This window comes from Leuciscus leuciscus, assembly GCF_965113295.1.
Source record: "Leuciscus leuciscus genome assembly, chromosome: 14".
Lineage (NCBI taxonomy): Eukaryota > Metazoa > Chordata > Actinopteri > Cypriniformes > Leuciscidae > Leuciscus > Leuciscus leuciscus.
Window position 1 is genome coordinate 18,530,551 of NC_138738.1, and position 12,009 is coordinate 18,542,559.

At 34.7% G+C, this 12,009-nt stretch overlaps 1 protein-coding gene across 3 annotated transcripts in view; it reads right to left on the bottom strand.

Moving 5' to 3' along the window:
- Positions 1–12,009, bottom strand: part of lpp (LIM domain containing preferred translocation partner in lipoma) — a 192,281-nt gene that overhangs the window by 118,035 nt on the left and 62,237 nt on the right. For all 3 annotated transcript variants that reach the window (XM_082190220.1, XM_082190218.1, XM_082190219.1), the window contains one exon: positions 10,482–10,675. In XM_082190220.1, the coding sequence (XP_082046346.1) occupies positions 10,482–10,671 (190 nt within the window). In that variant the 5' untranslated portion in view covers positions 10,672–10,675. The remainder of the gene's footprint in view (positions 1–10,481; positions 10,676–12,009) is intronic.

The following is a 12,009-nucleotide window of genomic DNA, read 5'->3' on the forward strand; positions in this document are numbered from 1 at the left end:
GTCCCAGACCTTGATAATGTTGTGAGGAAGGGGGCATCACATATTACTTTTATTTGATTGATTTAAAGTTTACATGCTTTATATTTACAAACTCTCATGTCGTTCTGAACCTGTTTGACTTTCTGCCTCCAGTGCAGAACAAAAGATGATATTTTAAAGAATGTTTCAACTGTTTTCGTCAGTGGAATGCAAAAGACACTGGACTTTCATTGTATTGACCGAAAAAAGAGAGAGAGAAAAAAGAACATTTTAACCAAACTATTAACCAAAAACCCTTATTGTTATTTGTGTTAGTCGATTACCTGTTTGACCTGGACTTTATAGATGTGTGTTTTTTTGGCACCATATATAAACAGCGTGTTTTGGTTAAGTCTAGAGATCATACTGTCCTATATCATATTACACAAAATCCTGCAAACATCAAAGGCCTGACTAAATCATTCAGAATTTACTGCCCTAATCACATGTGGCATAATAAAAGACAATGTGTACGGCTGCCACTTTCCTTTGTCAGCCAGACATAATAGCTTATCTGGTCTACGCTGTATGCAAGCCATGGTTGTTGGCCATGTGATGACAGAACTCACAGCAATGATTGAGCTATAATAAGTCCAACCACAAATCTTTCTCCCAGCGGCCCGCATAAGGAGAATGACCTTTGACCAGTATGGTGTTCAGAATTCTATGCACCCTATGGAAGAGCAAAAAAAGGTGTAAGGGGATATGAAGTGATTGATGAAGGCAGCTGCATGAAACAGCAGAGATCAACACAGTCACATTAGGATTCTTGGAAAACGCTCAAGTGTCACAGTTACAGCGAGGACTAAGGCTTTCTGTTGCTTCTTCTGCCAGGTTTTTTTTTTTTATTTTTTTTTTTTTACTTAATTACATGACTTGCTAACTAATAAATAAAACTGATCAAATTATGTGTGCATTAATCATAATTATTCGCAAAACAATATTTGCTGAGAAAAATCCCTTAAAGAAGATAATTTGTGGCAAATGAGTAAATTAAAGAGGCTTCAGAAATCAATATATCCATTCAGTTGTGCTCCATCTAGTTGTTTTTGAACACACAAATATGTCCTGTAAGAATGACTGAAGTTTAAACTGCTCCAACAACAGGAAAAACATTTATTATGGAAATACTGGCTTCGTAGTTCTGCCAGGAAGACTCATTCAGATTCTTCACTCATTCACAAAATAGGTATCTGTAATTAGTAGTTGAATTTTGTCACTCATTCATCCCCTTTTCCAGCCAATCACAATGTCTCTTTCATCTTTAAAACCCCACTAAAGCCATGTTTTTCTATCAGTTCGCCAGGTACTTTAAGACGGTGCCCTTAACTTATTGTATCCAGGCTGGGTCAAAGTCAGGGGTTAGACTCTCGACCCTAGCTGGCTCTGATGGCTTTCTGTCTTCCTCCTTCTGACTGTTTGGACATGGGCCTGCTCCAAAAGGACTAACTACCTGATGGCCCAAATCTACATAATCTAACCCAAATCTGACTCCTAGAACCCAATGAGATGGGGAGCCTTGGGGGTCTTTTGCTAGTAAGTGAAGTCCCTCATTTGCATTTATTCTAATCTGCAATTTTATATAAGATCCACATTTAGATTGATATAAAAAGTAAACATTAATATAATCTCCCTCTTATCCTCTGATAACAAGCATACTGTAGATGCCCGAAGTCTGATCTCTAGTGCTCGAGCTTGAACTTTCACTAGTTTAGGGTTTATTTTTAATTTACTTAGACAGAAAAAGTCTGTATTTCTATGTATGTAGTTTGTTTGTGTTTTAGTCTGGTTTTCCCTGTTCCCGTTTGCCTGTGTTCTCTTTCATTGTTAGTTTACTTTGTAGCTCATTACTCTCTAGTTTGTCTGCATGGTTTTTGATTGTGTTTGCATGTGTCCCTGGTTACTAGTTTCTGTTTTCTCCTGCGTATTCCTGTTTTCTGAGTATTTTGAATAAAAAGTAATTGAGTATTTCTCCTTCGTCGTGCTATTTGACCAGCGTAACATGACAAACATATTGACAGAAAATGTTATATTGGTGCATCCTTGGTCTAAAACAATGAAAATAAATAAGGGTAGGGTACGATAGCATGTGCGCTCAAGTAAATAAACAGACTTTTGTTTTTTTTGTTTTTCATTCAGGTAATTGTGCTTCAAAAATTTGGGACAATGACAAAGAGCTAAGATGCACATTAAAAACAGTCCGATAATACCCTGAAAAATGTTGATAGCTTTTATGCCAAATTGTTTATCATGCAAATTGTGTTGTATGTAAAGTTTCCAAGTGGCCACCCAAATATTTGGTAGTTTAATCCTCTTATATTGAAAGAGACAATGAAGTTATGAGAGATAAAACGGCAGTGATGTGTCTGGATTACACTTCTCAAAATGAGTTTTTGGATTACAGTCCTACTTCAATTTAACCTAAAGCCCCATGTGATTTTAAAATTAAGTACTCATATTTAACTTTAGTGAAAACATTTGACACATTAATGCTGAGCGAGAAAAAAAAAAGGCAAACACACAAACCTTCCATATTTCATTAAGAAACTACTATCTTAACCCAGATGTTATTTGCTTTTGTTTTTGGACCCTTTAACAGCATACATTATTCACTGATATGATAATACTTGCACAACACAGCTCAGAGAGCATTAACCAAATTCTTTTATCATCTTATGTGCTTATTCACAAGTACCCTTTCTCCTAAACAATGTTTTCCATTTGTAATAAACGTATGTTTTCCAAAAAACAGACAGAAATATTTTTGACACAACGGTTTGTTTTGAAGACCAGATTAGCATGATTGGGTCTTGTAGATAACGCAAAGCATTACAACTTCCTAAACCAGAGTAGGGCCCCTAAAGACTGCTTAAGTTTAACATTAACTTGAACATTGTTTTTAGTAATTATTAAAGGGATAGTTCTCCCCCCTCCATATATATATATATATATATATATATATAGGTGACTATAGACTTCCATATATATATATATATATATATATATATATATATATATGTATATATTATATATGTGTGTGTGTATATATACATATATATATATATATATATATATATATATATATATATATATATATATACATATACATATACCAAATGTTAAGGTTAAGGTTACCAACATTCTTCAAAATATCTTCTTAGGAAAGAATTTTCTTTTTTGAGTGTTTTGAGTGAATTATCACTTTGAAATACTCCATCTGCAATGGGTTCACCCCAGCAAAAATTGGCATTGTACACATGTGGTGCAGTGTAATAATGTAAAGAGTAGCAGACACAGCGGGTCACGGTAAATGTCAGACACCGAGGCATGTGCTGATCACTTCTGCCCACCGCTACTGTAAAGTTCTACATTACGGGTGTCTAACACTTTGAGAGTCTTATGTTTTACTTATAATAAGGATTTGATAGATTTTGTTGGAACACACTTTGCACAGCAGCACGTTTGAGCCAAAAAAGTAAAAGAGGAACCTGTGAGGGTTATAGAAAAGTTGTAGACTGGCTAACCCAAATGCAAATAATAATAATAATAATTATAGGACATAATGGGTGGAGAGAACAATGTGTAAAATTTAATTAGAATCTTTGTCCTTTGCAACTAAAAATATGACACATTTCATTGCCATTTCTGTGGACAAACCACCCCTGTGTAACCTATTTGTTGGTAGTGGGAAAGGGAGAAGCGAACTGACACTTGCCAATGCCATTCACCGTGTCAAGTCATCCCAAGTGTTGCTAAAAACAGAGTCTTGACAGACCTTTTCTCTGCATTGCACAGATGTTATTTTTCTCATAACTCACTCGCACAGAAATTAGATACATGTGTGTGCTGGAGTTTGAGTGTGCAAGTATTGAGTGTATGTATGTTTGAGGTTGTGCATTAAGTGTTAAGCAACTAAAGGCATCCCCAGAAAGAGTAAATAAGATGTCGAGGTCACTGTTTTCACACTAGTAAAACTGCAATCAAACTCCAACTTTGTTCTTTCAATTTCAATACTGAAGAAATACACAAGCTTGTCACTAAAAAGCAACACGGTCTGGAAACTATGTAAAGCAGGTGTTTACACGCCCTTCATTCTTTTGTTTGGTTTTGCTTTCTTGAACAACCGAGTGAACAAGTTCCTGTTTTTACTGACTATCCGCTGTGAATTAGACATGCAGGTGTTTAACTGTTGAGCGCTGAGTTGGCTAACTCTAAACTAATATACATAACAGGCAATTTTGAGGTTTGTCACATCGTAGGGTGCCATGGTCGTGTAGAAAACAAGAACATAATACTGGCTTAAGATATGGGGATCTGCCAATAGTCACCCATTGATAAAAAATAGGACATTAAAGAGACATAAAAGTCATAAACCGGCATCAAAACATCCTACAAGAGCACCACAGATTAATGTGTTTGGGACATTGATTGTTAGGCCACAGTTCCAACAAAACAAGTGTCATTTCTATTTATATTTTTTAAAGCAGGATGACAGGCTTGTCTAGATTTGCATGTAAAAGAAAAATGAGAGAAACTGTTTTATGTGATTAAATATAAGGCAATAATCACATCTAATTAGTATTAAATGTGATTGGCTTTATCTTCATTAATGCATTTAAACAAATAACACACACACGTGTATTTAATGAACATGTATCTGCTGTTTTAAACAAGCTTTCAAATTTTAAGACCAATTTATGCAGAAATCCAGGTAAATTCAAAGGGTTTTCATACCTTATGCAGATGCACACACATACTCAGGTTTTTCCACATTTCCCATCAGATTAGTTTAATGTGAACATCAGCATTAAAAACCTCATTAGCCCTGTAAAAACTCTTACTTTGACGAGACACCTTTACAATGATTCCCTATTACTGTTTGCTTTATGTTCTTTACTTAATATAAAGTACCCTTGCTCAGATAATTGACACGTTCACTTATCTCCATTAATAAAAAGTCAATTAGCTTGCCAAGGAATTGGGCTTATCCGCTGTAATAGAGGCCTAATGAACTGCCCTCGAATCAAGGCCTCAACTCACTCTATCTTCCTGCACATTTTCTCACACAATAGAGCAGGGGCAGATACAGGACCTAAAACAGCTTTTATGTTCTGTATCTGCCTTTCAACCGTCAATTAGAAATGTTCCAGACAGAAGCTCAGAATAAGTCAAGAGGTTAGTCAGACATGAAGTCATAGCACTGAATACAACAGACGGTGGCGAACAGTGATAACAGGCAGACTTCAAATATGTGTGCCGTCTGACTACTCTCTAACAGCACATGTAGTTGATACTAAATGATAAAACGGAATGAATAAATCTGTATAGAGGCATACTAATTCTACTTTGGCAACAGTCAAAGTGTCTGAAGAAACACTTTTATTTTTTAAAGGCTGTAGTCTAGATGGAAATAGGGGTCCACGCGCACCCCCCGGCTTTTTATATTATTTATATTTATTCTGCATTTTCTGACTGAATAAATAAAGCAATCAGCTTTGAACAGGTCCTTGAACAGAATGTAGCATAAAAACAATTCCAGAATATACACCCAAAAAACAGGTACTCAATACCAAAAAGGTATTTGGTTGGCTAACATTAAACAACTGTGGAAAACATTCCAACTGTCTATTGTTTAAACTAATCCATAAGAAACATGTCCTGAATTAATACCTGACAAACAAATAATATATAAAAAAAATGTCTTCAAAAAACTGTTTGTCACCATCAGTCTTGATCAGCCATGGCTGTATTTCATGGTTTGTTTTTATGTTTTCTAGCCTTGACTTCACATTGTCATATGCAGCTGCAAGCTGGCGGCAATAAACAGTAACATAAGGGAGATATTACACAACACATCCACTTCCTGTGGCAAATATTTGATAATATAAGTCTGATACTGTTTTTCAAGCACCTTGTTTAGATAGAGACACCCTAACATTTGCAGAAGTGTGAACCGCAATGCCCACGAGAGCCCTTCTAGCGTGAGACAGACCTGTGCACAAACTCTTCCTCTGTGCTCTCTAAACTATATGTAACTGTACGATTAATGAAAGTTAAGAAAAAAAGACTGTTTCAATGAACTAGTGCAGAATTAAAGGAACATCAGCAAAAAAACGGGCTAAAATGTGGTGTAATTGGAATAAAATATTGCCTTCAACCTAGCTCATTAATTATTGTTTCAAATTATTATAGTAAAATAACAGATTGTGTAATTCTTAAACTGCACCAAAAGCCACAGGAAATGTTCCTCTTTGCAAAAAAAAAAGAAAAAAAAAAGACTGAAATAATGAAATAATATTTTAAAGTTGCAAAATACAAAAAAATACCAACGTTCCCCTGCACTTTATGGACATATTCTTACATGTTTAGCGATGTTTTTGCTTCTAAATGGCAGTCCTCCCTCCTTCTATGAATGTTTAACTTGTAGGTGAATAAAGAATGCAAATGACTTTTAATTTTTGTTAACAGTCCCTTGTGAGTCTAGTTTACAAATAAATTACCCATAAAGAGAGTCTTTCTCTATCATTTATACCTCATCGGTTCATTATGTAAGGTCTTTATACACCACTGAAAACATTATGTATATGATATTGTATTTCTGTCAACAGATCCTCCTAAATATTACACAATGCACCTTTAATTCGGTACATTGGTCGATGGCAGTGGAGCATGTTTCTCTTTGTTCACTCCGGTATGGTAAAATTAAAATGAGACAAAGTAAGCTCGATAACTCTGGCTTGCTCAAAGCTGCCTGTGTGATTGGGACAGACGTGTGAGAACTCCCTCCAATAATCTCATCATCACTTTTCATCTGAAACAAAGGCAGGTCTCTGTCGCTCTCACACCATCAAAGAGGAGAAGGGTTACAGCATAAAATAAGCCCTCAAGGTCTTCTATCTTTCTTATTTTCCTGTGAAATGTTTAAAAATAGAATAACTTAATTAATACAATTTTCACCATAGAGATTAAGTTAAAGTCACATTTCTAATCAGAAAGCTTTTTAGGGTCCAGAAAGCCCACACTGTAACCATGGAAACCCCTATCTGACAGAGCCGTTATCAGCCAATTAATGCAAGAAAAGAGCACTTTTATTGCAGAAACAAATTCCCAATAATACCCTTTAAAAAATGTAACAATTGCCAAAGGGCAAGCCGTTAGCTAAGACTAGGTTGATGTCCACAGAATATAAAAAATGCCCGTCTGGGTAGACCCTGCAAAGAAATCAAACTAACACATTTGAGCATTTATGTGGTTTCACCCATATTTACGTAATGCCCATGTGTCTGTAATCAGTAATCAATAACTCATGCAACTCTGCACGTATGCTTGTAAAGCTTCATGGCTTGTTGGGCTTATTATTCTGGCTGGCTGCAACTTTTTCAACTTTATATAACAAAATATTGATAGAAAACATCTAGGTACTCTAAGGATTTCACATACTTTTGACAAAACTTTTATGTTTAGGTTTTGCATTTTTACATTATGCAAAACAGCTCCCATATGTTTTATAAAATTAAATTAAAATTCCCCACCACAAACAATAACAAAAAGTATAGTTTAAATTTTTATTTTATTTTTTATTTTTATTTTTTTTTACATTTGCCATGATAATTAAGAGTGTGCTATGGGACATAAGGGACACCATATGCTAGAAATTACAAACAAACAATAAATAATCCAGCAAATGAAGTACTTTTGAGATAAAAGACACTTCATTTCATTTTATTAATTTATATTGTGGTATTAGCAAAATTAATATTATCAAATGAAAACTAAAAGGTTTGGGGAGAGTAAGATTTTTTATTTTTTTATTTATGCTGTTCTTTTTTTGAACTTTTTATTAATCAAAGTATCCTTGAAAAAATATTTCACAATATTACTGATTTTACTGCATTTTTTATCAAATTAAAGCATAAATGTTATTCTGCCATGCTGCACGTTATATATTATCTCTAATGGTACAGTAAATTATAAAGTTACAGTAGTTATGAAATTACATTCAACCAACAATCTACATTGAGTTAGAGGAACCAATTAATCTATTAATCTATTTCAGTTCAAATCCAGAGTTATCGTGGCACAAGCTTAATGAAACTTACTTAGCATGTTTATTTAATGAACAAGTAAGATATTACTTGTCAATGGCATTAGCACAGTCATTGCTTATGGAGTCAATGTACTGCTTAAATGTAACTAATTTCCAAAGTTTTCAAGAAAATTTGATAAAGTATTTTTAAATCAATTGACATTTTTGTTTAAATATTAGATTGATGTAATGATCAACATTATTATGTCATCAGAACTCAACAAAATAATGTTTGCAACTTAATTAGACTAACTAAATTAGAATTTTTAAGTTGCAACCACACATTTGTTGTGGTAACGGGTCCCCTGAATTACTTTTTTAGAGCTACATCCCTAATGGTAATACAAATCTAGCAATAATTTGTTACCATGCTATGTAACTAATTAACTTTTTATGTAAGGGACAATAGAAATAACTAGTAATGACATTCAAACACACTCAAGCACATACATCATAATCAGAGTCTCTTTTCCAGGAATATCATCAGAGACAGGGACAATGAGAGGAACATTAACAGCCTGAGCAGCGGGGCAAGAGAAAGATGACAGGGGGAGGGAGCTGGCACAGCAGATGGACACATTCTTGGCATCAGAGTGACACTGGGGCCATCTTTCTCTAATAGAATGTGCCACCCAAGACCTTCAGTGAATGTGAACATCACCTGCTACTGAACACCTGGACTAAAGCCAACAATGAGTCCATAAACAGTCCCATAAACATGCACGTCTCCAACATAGACCTTCTCACATACAGCACAGAGTCCTGATTAGACATCGTGTGAGGCCATTACACATGAACAACTCGCACACATTCACCGCCAACAGACTCACTGATGAAGCACTAATGTAAATGATCATAGCTTGGCTTGGTGATTTTGGTCATTAATGTTGAACCAAATAAACAGAGGACTTTAAAATAAAATAAAAAAATTGTACAGTGGAAACACAAAGTATTTCGACACTTAAGTCAATGAATTTCATTGCTTTTAACCAGGTGGTCTCAAGGTGATTTTAGTGGATCAGTTAAATTCCCACAGGTGTCCTGACAGAATAACCACACAGTTGTTATCCATCACAATAGCTAAAGACATGTTACACAAAGGCTAACAACCTAATGTCCAAAATACGCGTTGTCCTTATTTTAAACAATTTATCTATTTTCTTATCAAAAACCTAACAAAAAAGGTTCTTGTATGGATGATTAGAAGTGACACTTAAAAAGAAAATAAAGTAATGATCGATCAATTAATTAATTCTAAAATAAAAATGTAAATGGGCAAATACTTTTTAAATTGACAAATAAATGGACCTTTATAACTGAATTTAATTGTTGTTCAAAAATACTAGTTAAATGTAAAAAATTTAAATAATAATTTTTAAATGCAACTTTTAAATTACCAATTGCTTTTATTTATTAATTTATCAATCAAGTAAAATAAATAAATAAATGTCATTGGTCAGTCCACCGGTTCCACAGGAAGCAATTGAACTCTCAACTGAATTTTAGGACTGTCTTTTGACAGACAATATTCTTGTGCTATATTTCTTTAAAATAAACTTGGTTTAATATTTCTTTAAAAATAAAATGCAAAAACATTCATATATTTTGAATTTTGGATTCAGTTTTGGGAGCTTTAGGGAGCCAATTTATAACAAATAGTCTATATATTTTTTTTGTTTTGTATGCAAGTTATTTAATGACATAAGAAGTTCATATGACTCATGTGTTATATTCCAGGTTTAACTTGACAACCAAATCAGTGTGTTTTGTGAACAAATCATTCAGACCGTATAACGAATGTATAACAATTAGTCTACAGATTTTGTTGTATAGTGGTCTCGGTTATATTGAGAGATAATGCACTGCCATGAAATTGAAAGTTGTAAAAGCCACAGAGCCAACAGTCTGATTTCAATGTGTGAGTGTGTTTTCCAGATGTCTTTTTAAAAGTGCTAAGATAGATTCAGCATATAAATGGCTACCAGTGGCGGACTTTCATGGTCAGATGGTCACATGTCCTCCAAAATAAAATGTCATTGGCAAGACGACAGCTTCAAAGAGCCAGACAAGACTTTTTAGTATGATGCAAGATAGACCAAGAGCCCTTGTGTCCTGCAGTCGTGGTACAGTAACGTCCTTGGATATTTCAAGCGAGTTTTACATCTTGAGTTTTTGGGTAAAAGCCACATTTTAGTCTGTGTAATTCAATTTGCTGCATCGTTTTTCTGCATTTTGACTCCAAGTCGATCATGGTTTCCCAGTTCAGATCCTCCGGTGGAAAAACACATTTTGCAAACCCGTACATGCGTTCTGACCATGGTCATATGCAAATATGTACAAATGCTAATAATTAAAAAGTCAAGGCTATAAATCTTACCAGATCCCTCGTGTGTTCCCTCAAGTTGTTTATAGGGGTTGAACTTGGGCTTAGGAGCCACAACAGGAGCAAACTTCTTCGGAGACTGTTGCTGGGATACAGAAATGCTGGTGGTACCCATGGGTAAGCTGGTCTCCATTCGTGCACTCACATGACCTTGCTGGTCACCATCATTATAGCCACCCCACATGTTTCTGGAGTCAAGAAAAAAAAACAAAAAAAAAAAACAAGATCACATTATTATATTGCACTGAGATGAACAGGTCCCATGGCATCCACAATACCCACAATGTTTGAGGAAATGTAGCAGTGTCTGAATTCCAGTGTTACATTCTTTCCTAAAAATACAGTTGCTTTTATGCATAATATAGATATGGGTGGATGAACCAGCGTGGTTCTTTTCATCAGGGACCGAATTCCCATCCCTAGAGCTTTGTGTGTTTTTCTCCCTCTCTTAGTTCTTAGCTGTGGACTTGGCAAAGGAAACTGTGCATTTCAAACACCAGGCATGGAAGAACTAGATAAAGCTCAAAGTGTCATCAAATCGTATTATTACATCAGAAAATCTGATCAAAATAATGCTCATATCATGTCATGAGAAATTAAGTTCAAATGACTCGCATGCAATATTCCAAGTTAAACTTGAAAACTCAAACAGTGTGTTTTCATTCAGACCAGTTTTGTGAACTGTATCCTATGATTTAAAAAAAAGATTGAGCTCAAAGAAATTATTTGTTCATGAGAGTTATTGATTAAGTTTCAGTTCAACTTAAATGTTGGTCTGTTTCTCACACAAAGCTGTTGTATTACAGCAGGGTTTCTCAAACTTGGCCCTGAAGGGCCACTGTCCTGCACAGTTTAGCTCCAACACTGATCAAACACACCTGAGCAAGCTAATCAATGTATTCAGGATCACTAGAAACTCACAGCTAAGTGTGTTTGATCAGGGTCGGAGCTAAACTGTGCAGGACAGTGGCCCTTCAGGACCGAGTTTGAGAAACCCTGGATTACAGTGTTTAAGTCATGACAGAAAGATTGTATTTACAAGTTGAGAGCACATGTGCCACCACAAAGTCGAAATTATGAGTGGGAAACTGGATTTAAAAATATATATATATGATAGTGTTGTACAATTAAGATATAACATGTAACTAAGTATACATTGGCTTCATAAATTCATTTTTAAAAAGAGTAGCAAAAACACAATGTGCATTATTTGTTCATCATTTTGTAGTAGTAGAGTTAAAACAAAACTTGCAGTATTTTTTATAATTAATAAAGATGAGGTACTAACTCGACAACAGTGATTTGAACACACTTGTCCCTATAAGTATGACTTTTCACCTCCCAGCTTACCAAAGGGATATGATTAAACCATAAGGACCACATTTATGATACTTTTTGGTTTATCCATCACTTGGCAAGGGCATTCCTCAAAAATGTTAGATCGACATGGATAAATAAATTACAGAATGTTAATTTTTGGGTGAACTTTCCCTTTAAGAAAGTGTTTCAGATATAAAGTTTC